General features: G+C 49.6%; 2 protein-coding genes across 2 annotated transcripts in view; both read left to right on the top strand.

Annotated features, from left to right (window-relative positions):
- LOC310660911 (zinc finger protein 653-like) overlaps positions 1-15780 on the top strand; it is a 103491-nt gene extending 87711 nt beyond the window's left edge. The window contains exon 3 of the transcript XR_014503669.1: positions 15765-15780. The gene's annotated coding sequence lies outside the window, so the exon portion shown is untranslated. The remainder of the gene's footprint in view (positions 1-15764) is intronic.
- The window catches only part of LOC310660793 (uncharacterized protein), a 66403-nt gene continuing 55074 nt past the window's right edge, over positions 5332-16660 (top strand). The window contains exon 1 of the mRNA XM_083405971.1: positions 5332-5695. Within this exon, the coding sequence (XP_083262097.1) occupies positions 5620-5695 (76 nt within the window). The 5' untranslated portion in view covers positions 5332-5619. The remainder of the gene's footprint in view (positions 5696-16660) is intronic.

The raw sequence follows: 16660 nt of genomic DNA on the forward strand, positions 1-16660 counted from the left end.
CGCTCTTTCAGGTATACTGGACCGAGGCCGTTTAGGGCTTTAAAGGTCAGCACCAACACTTTGAATTGTGCTCGGAAACGTACTGGGAGCCAATGTAGGTCTTTCAAGACTGATGCTATATGGTCTCGGCAGCTGGTCCCAGTCACCAGTCTAGCTGCCACATTCTGGATTAATTGCAGTTTCCGTGTCACCTTCAAAGGTAGCCCCACGTAGAGCGCATTGCAGTAGTCCAAGCAGGAGATAACCAGAGCATGCACCACTCTGGCAAGACAGTCTGCGGGCAGCTGGGGTCTCAGCCTACGTACCAGATGGAGCTGGTAAACAGCTGCCCTGGACACAGAATTAACCTGCGCCTCCATGGACAGCTGTGAGTCCAGAATGACTCCCAGGCTGAGCACCTGGTCCTTCAGGGGCACAGTTACCCCATTCAGGACCAGGGAGTCCCCCACACCCGCCTGCCCCCTGTCCCCCAAAAACAGTACTTCTGTCTTGTCAGGATTCAACCTCAAACATATTGCAACAACCAGCTCTCACCTCTGTCTTTTGGGAGCCGGGATCATAAGGAGGCAAGAGAGAGAGAAAAAAAAACTACTTATTGCCCAAAGTCTCCCTTCTGCGCAATTCTTACAGAAGCAGCACAGCCGCTCGCTCGCATCTCATGGGCCAAGACCTAACTTCCACGCTTCTGGTCCTCAGCAACACACAGGGAGAGATTATTCCACATCCTTACTCCTCGCATTGGGATTTTTGTGTGTGACTGGCAAGTGTGCATGCAATTTTGCTTGCAACAACAGTTGTGCAATCAGATACCACATTCACAGAATTGGCTGTTGCAGACTTGGTTCTTCAGAAAAGCTGAAAACAGAGCCTTGAATCAGATTTTGAGTAGTTCATGTATTGTTTGCCACTAATCTCATATAGGGGACACGGGTGGCGCTGTGGGTTAAACCACAGAGCCTAGGGCTTGCCGATCAGAAGGTCGGCAGTTCGAATCCCCGCGACAGGGTGAGCTCCCGTTGCTCTGTTCCTGCTCCTGCCAACCTAGCAGTCCGAAAGCACGTCAAAGTGCAAGGAGATAAATAGGTACCACTCTGGCGGGAACGTACACAGCATTTCCATGCGCTGCTCTGGTTTGCAAGAAGCGGCTTAGTCATGCTGGCCACATGACCTGGAAGCTGTACGCCAGCTCCCTCGGCCAATAAAGCGAGATGAGTGCCGCAACCCCAGAGTCGTTTGCGACTGGACCTAATGGTCAGGGGTCCCTTTACCTTTACCTAATCTCATATTGAGGGGAAAAATGGGGTGGGGGGGAATTGGCACTAGAGTGCCCACAGCTCTAACCCTGCCCCATTCCCCACAGCAAATAAACATAATTTTTACTGACCTATAATCTTTCTCTCTCTCTCTTTCTTCTTTCTTTCTTTCTCTCTCTCTCTCTCTCTCTCTCTCTCCTTTCTCAGACCCATCCTTGCAGCATTAAGTTTCGAAAATGTTCCTGGTCCAATGCCAAAGGAACAAAACAGAGAGGCGAGTTTATAAAAGGCATACCCATTTATTATGTCTGAGCTGCCCTAGTTTATGGATCAAGAGATCACAATATTCAGAGAGAGAGAGGTGGGGGCGGGTAGCATGTCTGTTGCAGCAACATTGCCACTAACTGCCATGTGGCACCTGCTAGGATGATAAAGATGATATGCAAATTATGGAAATTACAAGCACCTAGAATGTACAGGTTAACTGCTGTCCTTTACATCGCTCAGGGCTTTCAATGTGGCCCTCGATGAGATGTAGCTTTTGTCCTGGCCTTTGGCACCTAAGATACACATGAACAAACCTCTATATATCACACACTATTGTAGAATAATATTTTGAATTCTGGTGCTGGAGGAGACTCCTGAGAGTCCCATGGACTGCAAGAAGAACAAACCTCTCCATTCTGAGGGAAATCAGCCCTGAGTGCTCACTGGAAGGACAGATCCTGAAGCTGAGACTCCAATACTTTGGCCACCTCATGAGAAGAGAAGACTCCCTGGAAAAGACCCTGATGTTGGGAAAGATGGAGGGCACAAGGAGAAGGGGACGACAGAGGACGAGATAGTTGGACAGTGTTCTTGAAGCTACCAGCATGAGTTTGTCCAAACTGCGGGAGGCAGTGGAAGACAGGAGGGCCTGGCGTGCTCTGGCCCAGGGGGTCACGAAGAGACGGACACGACTAAACGACTAAACAACAACAACATTGTAGAATCACAGAATTGTTGAGCTGGTTCAACTAGGGTCATCTAGTCCAGGGGTCAGCAAACTTACCGCACCTCGGGCCGGTGTCTCCAGCGCCGATCGCGCGGTGGGCCACAGGGCGGGGGAAGCTTGTGCCCATACATATGCACACACGCTGTTTCCGGGGAGGGAGGGAAGTCGTTGAAGATTTGGTTATAATGAAAGATGTTCATTTTGAAACGTATAATCTGAAAAGTTAATAAAAATTATTTTAAAAATAAGAAGTGCTCTCTCACTTTTCTCCCCTAGCCATTCTTATACCCTACGAACAGCCTTACCTTCCATTTCCCGATTGCACAAGCGGTCAGTTAGCTTCCAGACCCCATTCAAAGTGCTGGTTTTGACCAATAAAGCCTTAAATGGCTCAGGACCCCAATACAACAAGGTTTGCGTCTCCCCATATGAACCACCCCGGACCCGGAGATCATTTTCTGCGGCCCTCCTCCGTGTGCCTCTTCCATGAGAGGTCCAGAGGGTGACAACATGAGAACAGGGCCTTCTCTGCAGTGGCTCCCTGTCTGTGGAATGCTCTCCCCTAAAGGTTCATTATACACCTTTAGGCAAAAAAGTCTTTGTCCATGGAGTTTTCTTGGCAGGGATACTGGAGTGGCTTGCCGGTTCCTGCTCCAGGTGGATCACATTTAGTCAAAACTCTCCACTATGACCTGTCCATCTTGGGTGGCCCTGCACAGCATAGCTCATAGCTTCTCTGAGTTATTCAAGCCCCTTCGCCACGGCAAGGCAGTAATCCCTGAAGGGGTCCATGAAGGTCCATTTAATTAAAGCTCTGGTTTTCCCAGTAGTGATGTATGGAAGTGAGAGCTGGACCATAAAGAAGGCTGATCGCCGAAGAACGGATGCTTTTGAATTCTGGTGCTGGAGGAGACTCTGGAGAGTCCCATGGACTGCAAGAAGATCAAACCTCTCCATTCTGAAGGAAATCAGCCCTGAGTGCTCACTGGAAGGACAGATCCTGAAGCTGAGACTCCAATACTTTGGCCACCTCATGAGAAGAGAAGACTCCCTGGAAAAGACCCTGATGTTGGAAAAGATGGAGGGCACAAGGAGAAGGGGACGACAGAGGACAAGATGGTGGGACAGTGTTCTCGAAGCTACCAGCATGAGTTTGACCAAACTGCGGGAGGCAAGGGAAGACAGGAGTGCCTGGCGTGCTCTGGTCCAGGGGGTCACGAAGAGTCGGACACGACTAAACGACTAAACAACAACAACAAGGCAAAAAAGTTCCTCTTCAACCAGATCTTGGGCTGATCAACATCCCATATCCTTTTAAATATGTTTGTGGCAGAGAGGGGTGTTATTGGTTGGTGGTCCCCCCACTAGAATTCGGACCACAAGGATAATTTAGTCCAACTCCCTGCAATGCAAGAATCTTTTGCCCAGTGTGGGACTTGAACCCACGGTGCTGAGATTAAGGGTCTTGCGCTGACAGAACCATCTTTTCTGTTCCTGTTTGCATTCTGCATCTTGTGCTTTTCCCCTTGTATTTATGTGTTACGTGCTGCCCTGAGACGAAGGAAGTGTTACGTATTTAATACATATTTAGGGAATTTAAAAAATGTTTTATTATGTTTTGCATAGACTGGAAGCCACCCAGGGTGGCTGGGACCACCCAGTCAGATGGGCGGAGTACTAGTACTATTACTAATATTCAGTGTGGTTTTTTCCCTCTGGGGGGGACACATACCCCTAAACATTTTGTGAATCTTTTGTCCTTTTACTGTATTCATTTTCCCCGATCTGAGCTATAAAATGGGGATTTTCTTGAGTCAAATGAGAGTACCCCTGAAACATAAGAAAGCACTGCTAATATTAATAATAAAAATAACAACAACAACAATGGATGGTGGCTAACAGATTGAGGTTGAATCCTGACAAGACAGAAGTACGGTTTTGGGGGGACAGGGGACAGGCAGGTGTGGAGGTCTCCCTGGTCCTGAATGGGGTAACTGTGTCCCTGAAGGACCAGGTGCTCAGCCTGGGAGTCATTCTGGACTCACGGCTGTCCATGGAGGCGCAGGTCCATTCTGTGTCCAGGGCAGCTGTTTACCAGCTCCATCTGGTACACAGGATGAGACCCTCCCTGCCCGCAGACTGTCTTGCCACAGTGGTGCATGCTCTGCTTATCTCCCGCTTGCACTACTGCAACACGCTCTACGTGGGGCTACCTTTGAAGGTGACCTACAAGTAATCCAGAATGTGGCAGCTAGACTGGTGACTGGGAGCGGCCGCCGAGACCATATAACACCGGTCTTGAAAGACCTACATTGGCTCCCAGTACGTTTCCGAGCACAATTCAAAGTGTTGGTGCTGACCTTTAAAGCCCTAAACGGCCTTGGTCCTGTATACCTGAAGGAGCGTCTCCACCCCCATCCTTCAGCCCGGACACTGAGGTCCAGCTCCGAGGGCCTTCTGCCGGTTCCCTCCCTGCGAGAAGTGAGGTTACAGGGAACCAGGCAGAGGGCCTTCTCGGTGGTGGCGCCCGCCCTGTGGAACGCCCTCCCACCAGATGTCAAAGAGAACAACAACTACCAGACTTTTAGAAGACATCTGAAGGCAGCCCTGTTTAGGGAAGCTTTTAATGCTTAATAGGTTATTGTATTTTGGTGTTCTGTTGGAGGCCGGCCAGAGTGGCTGGGGAAGCCCAGCCAGATGGGGGGGGGGTATAAACAACAAATTATTATTATTATTATTATTATTATTATTATTATTATTATATTAATTAACCTGCTTGACCATGACGGGGCACCCACAAACCTGCCTAGAAGAGCAAGACTCTCTTTTCCTGTGGCTTCCAGAAACTGGATTTTGGGTGGACGAGGGAGGATGGAGAGAGAGAGATCTGAGGCTCTTGCTCCCTGCCAGGCTGGTGCAACTGCCCTGGAGGGATCAGGGCCCTCTTGTCTGCCCTGCCCGGCTTTGCCTGCCTCTCTCTGTCTTTTCTGCAGTACCAGGCGCCCTCGGCTTCCACAATCTCCACGCCCTCCCTGCTATAGAGGGAGCTGCTGCTGCTGCTGACATCATTGAGGATGACAGAGCTGTTCAGGCAGCGAGGGGGGAGCAGCAGCAGCCTGGTCCAGCCTCCCTCTCCCCCCTCCCCACCTCTGAGCTGGATTCTCCCAGGTCCCCCCCCCTCCCTCTACGGCGCAGGCTCCATCCCACCTCATCCTCCCTCCAGCCTGCAGAGCGCATCAGAAGCGCTTGGTCCCTTCTCCGCATCTCTCTCCATCTCTCTCCATCCAACCGCCTTGCCTGGCAACTCTAAACGCCCCCCTCCCTCAAGACCACTTCACGCCCCCCCCCCCAAACCCCGCTGGATGCCACACCATGCCCGGAGAAGCCCTCAAGAGCCAGGAGGCCACGCGGGCCAAGGACCCAGGCGTCCTGAGGACACCTGAGACAGGTGAGTGCTGAGGTTTCCTCTTCTCCATCTCAAAGGCGCACTGCTGAGTTGGCCGAAGGCGGCGGCGGGAGGGGGGTGGGGAAAGGAGGGAAGGAGGGGTTTTTTTTGGGGGGGGGCCAATGTAAGCAAGGCACAAAGAAGGGGGGCGGGGGGCTGTTGGGGGATGGGGAAATGGAAGCAGGAAAGGCAGGTTGGGAAACGCAGGGGCAGTTTTGGGGGGCGGGAGGGGCGGAGAATGTCTTCTCGGATCGGATGGTGGCTGGTTAGGCTGCCTGGATGTGGGGCAGAGCAGTTTTTTTTTGGGGGGGGGGTTTCTGATGAGGGGCAGAGCATGGAGGACGCCTGGGTTATTTCTCGGAAGGTGTGTGCGGCTGGATGTAGAGAAAGCAAGGAGTCTCCTTCCCCCCTCCCATTCTTAACGCGCCCCCCCCCCAGGCCCTTCTCCCTTATCCTCAACCCCCAAGCCCCCAAAGATATGGGGCTTAGAAGAGCCTGGCTATCTGAGGACACCCCCCTTTCCCTTAGGCTGACCTCTCTTTTCTTTGGGGGGGGGCAGAGCAAAGGACTTTCCTCCCCCCCCCCAATGCACAGATTGTGGGTAGCTCTGAAAAGTTTTCCCTTCTTTGTTTTGGGAGGTCTAGTCATAGCTCCAAGGGGACAGAGACTCTTGGGGGGGGGACTTGATCTGTGTTTGGATTTGGGGGGTGGGCACAACAACTTTCCCAAGCTTGGCTGAGAGGTAGGGGAGCGCCGCCCCGTCCTTCGCTCTCTAGGTGGGTGGGAAGGAGACCCTGCTGCTCTGCCCACTGCGCATCACTGCCCTGCCTAATCCTAAGCGGCCCCACAGTCAGACATCACATCCCTTACGCTGCCCCACAGAGTAGCTCTTAAAAACCCTTCATGGCAATGATGTTCTCCCGATGGCATCCTTGTTTGCACAGAAGAACCCGCCCCAAAAGAAGCGGAGGTAATCTCCAGGTGTGTCAGCACCTTTCTGACACCCCAGGGTGCCATTTAGGGGGGGGGCAGAGACCCCACCCCCCTGCTCAGGCTGCTGCTAATCCATCCCTTTGGATCCACCAGTATTTTCAGCCAACTCCCTTGTTCTGCCCATCGGGGCTTATTGTTCCGAACTGTAAAATGGGCCCATGAAGTCGACCTGCGAGTCGAAAGCGCAAATCTTTCTATGGTGGTTGGCTAGCTTGACCCATGTCGGTTATGTGGGGCAGAAAAACGAACCACAACAAATCCTTTTTTAAAAAACGCAGAGCTTTGTTCCTTGCAATATAATGTGTGATGCGTCCGAGGAAGGGCCTTCGCAGCTTGTCAGCCTCTGCTTCCAAATCTACTCCCCCCCCCCCGCTTAAAAAAAAACCCCATGCAATGATGCCTCTGCTAAACCCAACTTAAATATATATATATTAATCCACGCAAATTAAGGGCGATTGGTTTTCTCTTTGCCCCAACCTCTGGGATAATTGGCAGTGTTGCCTAAGGGTTATGGCGCCCCTTTGTCCCCATAACCCAGAGTCCGGATAAGAGTTTAAGGGCTGCAGGGATTGGTGGGGGGTTTTTTTAAGGGGGGGGATATCAGGTGATTGGGGTTTCCCCTTAGATTAGGCCACACATAGAGGACATTGCCTCTTTTTCTGCTGCGTAATACTATGACTTGCCCCAAGACCTCGCCATAAGGCGGGACGTTGTCCTTCTAAATAACTCGGCGTACCAAGGGTGAAGGCAAGAGACAGACCCCCCCCTCCATCGTCTCTGCATCCTTACTCAGCAATAAATCCTACTTTAATACGATAGAACTGGAGAACAAAAAAACTATGTAGAGGATTGAAAGCTTATGCGATAAGCAGGTTTCTACGCAAGTAAGTCTTTCTGGGTTCATCTGCGCTGGGTCACACCTGCAAGAAATCGCTCGTTTTAGCAACTTTAATGTGAATAAGCTGCATATTTTTTTTTAACCGTCTCCTCCCACCCGCCTCCGATCTCCCTCCTTGCAATGTTTCCGTATGCAGAGATAGGAACATTCATTGGCAGCGGCCTTAAACTGAGTCAGAATCGCCGGTTGATCTAGCTCAGAATTGTTGACACTGACTGGCAGAGTTTGGGGCAGGGGAAATTTCTCATATCTGACCCAGTGATGCCACTGGAGGTTGAACGAATGAATTTTATTATCACAGTCACAGACCAGTTTGGGGCCACTTACAATATCGGGAAAATCAGAAAACACAACAGGAATACATTGAATTGCAAGTGGGTATAACAGAGACAATTCAGATATAGGTAAAGGTAAAGGGACCCCTGACCATTAGCAGTCCAGTCGTGGCCGACTCTGGGGTTGCGGCGCTCATCTCGCTCTACTGGCCGAGGGAGCCGGCGTACAGCTTCTGGGTCATGTGGCCAGCATGACTAAGCCGCTTCTGGCGAACCAGAGCAGCGCACGGAAACGCCGTTTACCTTCCCGCCGGAGTGGTACCTACTTATCTACTTGCACTTTGACGTGCTTTCGAACTGCTAGGTTGGCAGGAGCAGGGACCGAGCAACGGGAGCTCACCCCGTCGCGGGGATTCGAACCGCCGACCTTCTGACTGGCAAGTCCTAGGCTCTGTGGTTTAACCCACAGCGCCACCTGCGTCCCATACAATTCAGATATAGTGGCAGTTAAATCTGGATCACTAAAATATGACCTAAAATTATCATTTAAAACCTGAATCGTTTTGGTAGCACAGCTTGTTCCCTAAGTTTTATGGCAGTTGCGCAGAACTGGAGGTTGAACGTCTTCCCATGCTCAAAAGAGACGCTCTGCCCCATTTTGTTACAGCGCTTCCCCGAGTCAAATAACTGGGATTCGGATAACCACGTTGGGTCGTCTTGCTGGTACTGAGCTGTCTCAGGAAGTGGAATGAGTGGATCCCGAAATTTGTGCCTACAGGAAAAAGAAAGGGGTGTGGCTATGTGGCCAGAAACTTGTCTTTAAAATTTTATTGGGCAGCAGGCAGGAGAAGGAAGAGAAGCGTGTGTTTGGGTTTGGCACATTTTTACTTACAAAAGCATCCTTGCCTGGTCTGAGTGATGCTTCCTGTCTTCGTTTGTAACTGTGTACTTGGCTTGCGGAAGGAAGTGCCTCCATCTCTGCCTCCAGCTCCTCAAAGCTGTCCCCCATCGTTCTGCCCGGACGCTGAGGTCCAGGGCTGAGGGCCTTCTGGCGGTTCCCTCATTGCGAGAAGCAAAGCTACAGGGAACCAGGGAGAGGGCCTTCTCGGTGGTGGCACCCGCCCTGTGGAACGCCCTCCCTTTAGATGTCAAAGAGATAAACAACTACCTGACATTCAGAAGACATCTTAAGGCAGCCCTGTTCAGGGAAATTTTTAATGGGTGACATTTTAGTGTATTTTTGGCCCCTGTGGAAGCTGCTCAGAGTGGCTGGGGAAACCCAGCCAGATGGGCGGGGTACAAATAATAAATTATTATTATTATTAGTAGTAGTAGTAGTAGTATCCAAGGCCGGCAAAGTTTGGGAAGGGATGGGAGGCTTTGCCTTGGGAATGTCAGGGTTCTGGTTCCTGGTTCCTGGTCTCTCCAAATCAAAGCATTTCAGGTACCAGGTGATGATGATGATGATGATGATGATGATAATAATAATAATAATAATAATAATAATAATAATTTTTTTATTATTTATACCCCCGCCCATCTGGCTGAGTTTCCCCAGCCACTCTGGGCGGCCTCCAATTGAGTGTTTATGACAATACAGCATTAAATATTAAAAACTTCCCTAAACAGGGCTGCCTTCAGATATCTTTTAAAGAGAAGATAGCTACTTATTTCCTTCACATCTGGTGGGAGGGCGTTACACAGGGCTGGTGCCACCACCGAGAAGGCCCTCTGCCTGGTTCCCTGTAACTTCACTTCTCGCAATGAGGGAACCACCAGAAGGCCCTCGGAGCTGGACCTCAGTGTCCGGGCAGAACGCTGGAGGTGGAGACGCTCCTTCAGGTAGACTGGACCGAGGCCATCTAGGGCTTTAAAGGTCAGCACTAATACTTTGAATTGTGCTCGGAACTGTACTGGGAGCCAATGCAGATCTCTCAGGACCAATGTTATGTGGTCTCCCAGCCACCAGTCTAGCTGCCACATTCTGGATTAATTGCAGTTTCTGGATCACCTTCAAAGGTAGCCCCATGTAGACCAAATTGCAGTAGTCCAAGCGGGATATATCTAGAGCATGCACCACTCTGGTGAGACAGTCCGCGGGCAGGGAGGTTCTCATCCTGCATATCAGATGGAGCTGATAGACAGCTGCCCTGGATACAGAATTGACCTGCGCCTCCATGGACAGCCGTGAGTCCAGAATGACTCCCAGGCTGCGCACCTGGTCCTTCAGGGGCACAGTTGCCCCATTCAGGACCAGGGAGTCCTCCACATCCACCCACCTCCTGTCCCCCAAAAACAGTACTTCTGTCTTGTCAGGATTCAACCTCAATCTGTTGGCCGCCATCCGTCCTCCAACCGTCTCCAGGCACTCACACAGGACCTTCACTGATGGGAAAGTCGTCTCTCTGACGAGCCCCTGTCGGCCTCTGGGACTACTCAGGACCGGGACCCAAACAAGATGCTTCAGGCCCCTCTGACTGACCCTTCCTGGGTGGAGAGATGTCGGAGGGGTGTGGGTGTCGAAACCTCTGATTTCTGTATGGCTGAAATATACAAAGGATCGCTCGCTTGGTTAGAGCATGGTGCTGATAAGGCCAAGGTTGCAGGTTCGATCCCTGGGTGGGACAGTTGCATATTCATTCATCGCAAGAAGTTGAATTAGACCTTCAACCTTTTTAAGCGGTGGGCCGGTCCACCGTCCCTCAGACCATGTGGGGGGCCGGACTATATTGTTTGGGGGGGAGTGAACAAATTCCTATGTCCCACAAATAACCCAGAGATGCATTTGAAATAAAAGGACACATTCTACTCGTGTAAAAACACACTGATTCCTGGACTATCCGGGGGCCGGATTGAGAAGGCGATTGGGCCACATCCAGCCCATGGGCCTTAGGTTGCCACCCCTGGATTAGACAATCCTTGGGGTCCCTTCCAATTCTGCAATTGGACACACCCACTTCTGCCACTGACCCCACCCACTTTTGCCTCTGGGCACACCCACTTCTGCCACTGACCACGCCCACTCCCCCTCTGGACACACCCACTTCTTGCCTTTGGCCACACCCACTTCTGCCACTGGCCACACCCACTTTTCCCTCTGGACACACCCACTTCTGCCACTGACCACACCCACCTTTTGCCTCTGGACACACCCACTTCTGCCACTGACCACGCCCACTCCCCCCTCTGGACACACCCACTTATGCCACTGACCACACCCACTTTTCCTCTGGACACACCCAAATATGTTGTATGATATATATTTTTTTGAAATTCCATGTAAAAATTAATAAATATATATAGGTAAAGGTACCGCTGACCATTAGGTCTGGCCGTGGCCTACTCTGTGGTTGCGGCGCTCATCTTGCTTTACTGGCTGAGGGAGCCGGTGTACAGCTTCCGGGTCATGTGGCCAGCATGACTAAGCCGCTTCTGGCAAACCAGAGCAGCGCACAGAAACGCCGTTTACCTTCCTGCCGGAGTGGTACCTCTTTATCTACTTGCACTTTCGAACTGCTAGGTTGGCAGGAGCAGGGACCGAACAACGGGAGCTTACCCCGTCGCGGGGATTCGAACTGCCGACCTTCTGATCGGCAAGTCCTAAGCTCTGTGGTTTAACCCACAGCGCCGCCCGCGTCCCTTTGCATGGAGGAGGTTCAGGTCCTGGTATTTCAATTGAGGGCTGCCTGAAACCCTGCGGAGTGGCTGCCGGCCTGTGCATGGACCCCACTGATAGTTGAACCAATAATCCGATTCCGCATAAGGCAGTGTCCGAGATTCGTATGAAGCCGTTCCTTCCTGCCAGGGTGGTTTTTCTGCGTCTGTGTCAGAGATAAAGCTTCTCTTTCTCCCCAAATCTTCACCGACGTCCAACATTATCAGGTTTTTTCCTGGCAAGGCTCCTGTGCTTTGTAAGAAGTACATGGAAGGTGTCTAGACATCTAACAGCGGGTCATTTTCCTGGCTTGGAGATGCAGTGCAGTCTTCACAGACTCTTCGTGCCCCCCTGGACCAGAGCACGGCAGGCACTCCTGTCTTCCACTGCCTCCCGCAGTTTGGTCAAACTTATGCTGGTAGCTTCGAGAACACGGTCCCACCATCTCGTCCTCTCTCGTCCCCTTCTCCTTGTGCCCTCCATCTTTCCCAACATCAGGGTCTTTTCCAGAGAGTCTTCTCTTCTCATGAGGTGGCCAAAGTCTTGGAGCCTCAGCTTCAGGATCTGTCCTTCCAGTGAGCACTCAGGGCTGATTTCCTTCAGAATGGAGAGGTTTGATCTTCTTGCAGTCCATGGGACTCTCAAGAGTCTCCTCCAGCACCAGAATTCAAAAGCATCCATTCTTTGGCGATCAGCCTTCTTTATGGTCCAGCTCTCACTTCCATACATCACCCCAAAATAACAGCATCCCATTAGGCCATTGCATTGAGGCTGTCTGAAAAGATCCTCAGCACCTGTCGCTGAAAACAGCCAGGTATTGCTTCTCTCTTGATCGACGCTCCGGCTTCCTTCCCTCTGCTTGTTTCCACTGTGTTGAGCTTTTTAGATTGTAAGGTCTTCGGGGCAGGGACCTTATCCTCTCGGCAGATCCACAGCACGGCCAACGTGCATTTACAGCACTTTGCTTCCCCCCAGAGAATCCTGGGAACTGTAGTTTGTTAGCGGTACTGCAAAGTGTAGCTCTGTGAGTGGGAAACTACATTTCCCAGGATTCCTTGGGGGGAGCAAGCCAAGGGGTTTAAATGTGTGTTTGGATGTGTTTCAGATTCACAGTGTGGGTGGCCCATTTGCAAGCATGTGGCTGGTGCTAGCTGCAGAGACATAGTAATAATAATAATAATAATAATAATAATAATAATAATAATAATAATAAATAAATAAGGGGGGGAACTTCTCATTCAGGAAACTAACTCAGAAATAAGTCCCGTTCAGTTCAAAGGGGGGGTCGCTTCCAGGTAAATGAATATATTAAGGGTACATAGAGCGATAACTTTAACAATAAAATACACCCCATATTTTTCTCCCCGCCCTTCCTCCTTTCAGGGCTCCACCCCCCCTAGATCTCCCCCCCCTTTTTCACTGATCTTGACATCAGCAAAACCGAAAGCAGACTGAGTCATTCTATTGTCCGCCTCCCCTCCCCGCCATGTGTCAAACGAGCTGTCTGCCTCAAAACATCTTTTGCAAAATTAAATTAAACTCCACTTGGAAGTTAGATTTAATTTAATGTCTGCTGGGTGCCTCGTTTGAAACGCACGGCAAAAGAGAAACACAAATGTGCTCCCGGGATGGAGCAGTCCGTGATGTCACAGGCCCTGGCCAATTAGTGCTGTGCACAGCTGGCGTCTGCCTTGGGCATACAAAGCCTTGGCTGAATCCTGCAGGGACGATTGTTAGATAGGAACGGAGGGTGGAGGTCTTCAGTGTTACCTGCCTGTTGTCTTTATTCATGGAAACAGTGCTGCTATGTGCCGGATTTACGTATAAGCTATAGCTTAAGGTAAAGGTAAAGGGACCCCTGACCGTTAGGTCCAGTTGCGGACGACTCTGGGGTTGCGGCGCTCATCTCGCTTTACTGGCCGAGGGAGCCGGCGTACAGCTTCCGGGTCACGTGGCCGGTATGACTAAGCTGCTTCTGGCGAACCAGAGCAGCGCATGGAAATGCCGTTTACCTTCCTGCTGGAGTGGTACCTGTTTATCTACTTGCACTTTGACGTGCTTTCGAACTGCTAGGCTGGCAGGAGCAGGGACCGAGCAGCGGGAGCTCACCCCGTCGCGGGGATTCGAACCGCCGACCTTCTGATCGGCAAGTCCTAGGCTCTGTGGTTTAACCCACAGCGCCACCCACGTCCCATAAGCTATAGCTTAGCCCCCCCCCAAATTTTTTAAAGGGGGGGGGACTGGATGTACATTTCCAAAATATAAGATAAAAAACAAATAAAATAATACCTACATAGAGCAACAGTGTTTTGTGTTGTGTAGGCTCCTAAGATGTAAGTCATGGGCCCTGCCTGCTTGCCTGCTCCCTAAAATATCACGGGTTTGCTCCTTTCTATATATAGGGTGCCTACATTCTGCATGGCCTGGTTGCACAGCAACATGTGCAAATGGCTTGAGATACCTATGAGGTCCGTAAATTACCATATAGCATTTATTCAACACAGAGGCAAATTCACAAAGCCCAACATTTTACTGAAAGTCCAAGTCAGTGCCGGATTTATGTATAAGCTCAACAAGCTATATCTTAGGGCCCCACTCTCTTGGGGGTCCCCCCAAAAATTAAAGGAAAAACAACAACTGGGTGTACATTTCCAAAATATAAGGTAAAAAATAAATAAAATTAAATTAAACCTACATACAGCAATAGTGTTTTTGGGTAGGCTACTATGATGTACGTAATGGGCCCCGCATATAGCATATATTCAACACACAAAAAGCGACAATTGTTTGTTGACAAAGGGCAGCTGGACATATAAAGGGCCCCATTACCTTCAGTAGCTTAGGGCCTCATCAAACCTAAATCCGGCCCTGAGTGTGGGGTAGTGGTTAGAGTGTTGGACTAGGACCAAGACCAGGGAGACCTGGGTTCGAATTCCGACGCAGCCACAAATCTCGCTGGCTGACCTTGGCGGCCCATCACTGTCTCTTGGCCTAATATACCTCACAGGGTTGTTGTGAGGATTAAATGAGGAAGGGTAGAACCATGAACCCCACCTTGAGCTAAAAACATTTCTGTCCAGACATTGTCTAGCTGTCAACTGTTCCCTTCTTTAAAGGGAAATTACCTTATTCCCAATAGGATTCCTCACAAGAAAAGGGAGAAGTTGACAGCTATGCCAGACAAGTGTACCAAGATATTGGGTTTCTTCTTTATTGCTGGTTTTAATTTTTTGGAACGTTTTAAGTACTTTTAACATTTCGAACATTTTAAGTGCTTTTAACAATCTTGCTCTTTTGTTGTTTTTTGTAAACCGCTTTGCAATCCAATGGTATATGAATTCTATGAAATAAAACGAATACTTAAATTACATTAATTACATTAATTCCCCACCCTTCACCAGCAGGTCCCTGGGAGGGTGACAACAATTTAAAATGCAGAATTTAAAGCAGATTGCAGCCGCAAGAACAGAGGGAGTCTGAAAACACTAAACTCAACTTCAGCATTTGCCAAAAGTTGTATAGCAAAGAAGTCCCTTGAAATTGTCAGGGCTTTCCCCAAAGAATCGTGGGAGCTGTAGTTTGTTAATTGCGCTGAGATCTGTTAGGAGGAGACCCCCCCACGCGCCTCAGAGAACTACAGTTCCCAGAATTCCCTGGGAATTGGTGTTGACTCTTAAACTATTCTGGGTTTAAACCAGGCATAGGCAAACTCGGCCCGCCGGATGTTTTGGGACTACAACTCCCATCATTCCTAGCTAGCAGGACCAGTGGTCAGGGATGATGGGAATTGTAGTCCCAAAACATCTGGAGGCAGAGTTTGCCTAAGCCTGGTTTGAACCGATATATAATGAATTGAAAAGGATGTTTAAAATAATTGTAAAAAAACAACAGAAGCTTTTCTTTCGGGAATTATAGGGACAGAACTACCTAAACTGTTTAGAAACTTATTCATGTATGGGACTACAGCGGCAAGAAAGTTGCTTGCCCCAAAATGGAAAGAAGCAGAAGTCCCAGTAAAGGTAGAATATATACAAAAACTTATGGAATATTCAGAAATGGCCCAAACTTACCGGAAGAATAAGAGATCAAGATAACAAACTTTTTATAAAAGAACGGAAATGGTTTATTGAATGTTTACAGATACATTGTAAACAGATAAAAACATTGGCAGGGTTATTGTAACAACCTGCAGTTTTATAAGAGTACAGTGGTACCTCGGGTTACATACGCCTCATGTTACAGACGCTTCAGGTTACATATGCTTCAGGTTACAGACTCCGCTAATCCAGAAATATTACCTCGGGTTAAGAACAGATGAGAACAGAAATCGTGCGGTGGCAGCAGGAGGCCCCATTAGCTAAAGTGGTGCTTCAGGTTAAGAACAGTTTCAGGTTAAGAACGGACCTCTGGAATGAATTAAGTACTTTACCCGAGGTACCACTGTATATATTTAGAGAAGATGAATAAACGAGTAAATTAAATGAATTTGGATATGCAGAAGATATTAAAAATGAATCTAAGGAACCGCAGGAAGAGGGGGAAGGAAGTCAAGTTTTGAAATGTTAAAATGGCTTTAAAATTATTGAAATGTATAAACCTGAAAAGCATAAATATTTTTTTTAAAACAGTGCTCTCGGCACCCTTAACGAACTACATTCCTGCATTGCAGCGGGTTGGTCTGGATGACCTCTAGGGTCCCATTCCAGCTCTTCAATCCCATGATTCTTTGGCGGAAGCCGTGGCTGTTTAAAGTGGCGTAAGAAAACGCACGTTGCAGATGTGGCCTTGGCCTGCTTTTGTTTTTCATCTGGGCAAAACGGTACATTGCCAATCAGCCAAGGCCTTGCCCGCCCGTCCGGCTCCCCTCCTTGCAGTAAATCCTTTGCCAAGAATCAGCCTCTGAATAATGAACGAAACGCTCTCCAAGCAGAGAGGCTTCAGCCTTGCACTCATGTGCCGCACGCATGTGCAGCCCCTGGCCTTGGAGTCGGGAGAGACCGAAATAACCAAAGTCGCAAGCGTCAGGAGCTGGCGGTGGGCAGACGAGAGGAGCGCTCACCCCTCGGGGAGGTTCAAGGCCCTTTTGCTGAACGCGAAGCTCGCGGCGCCGAGATGAAATGAAATAAAAGCCTGCTGCTGTTTCCTTT

The sequence above is a fragment of the Podarcis tiliguerta genome, assembly GCF_965153285.1.
Source record: "Podarcis tiliguerta genome assembly, chromosome: 12".
Taxonomy (NCBI): domain Eukaryota; kingdom Metazoa; phylum Chordata; class Lepidosauria; order Squamata; family Lacertidae; genus Podarcis; species Podarcis tiliguerta.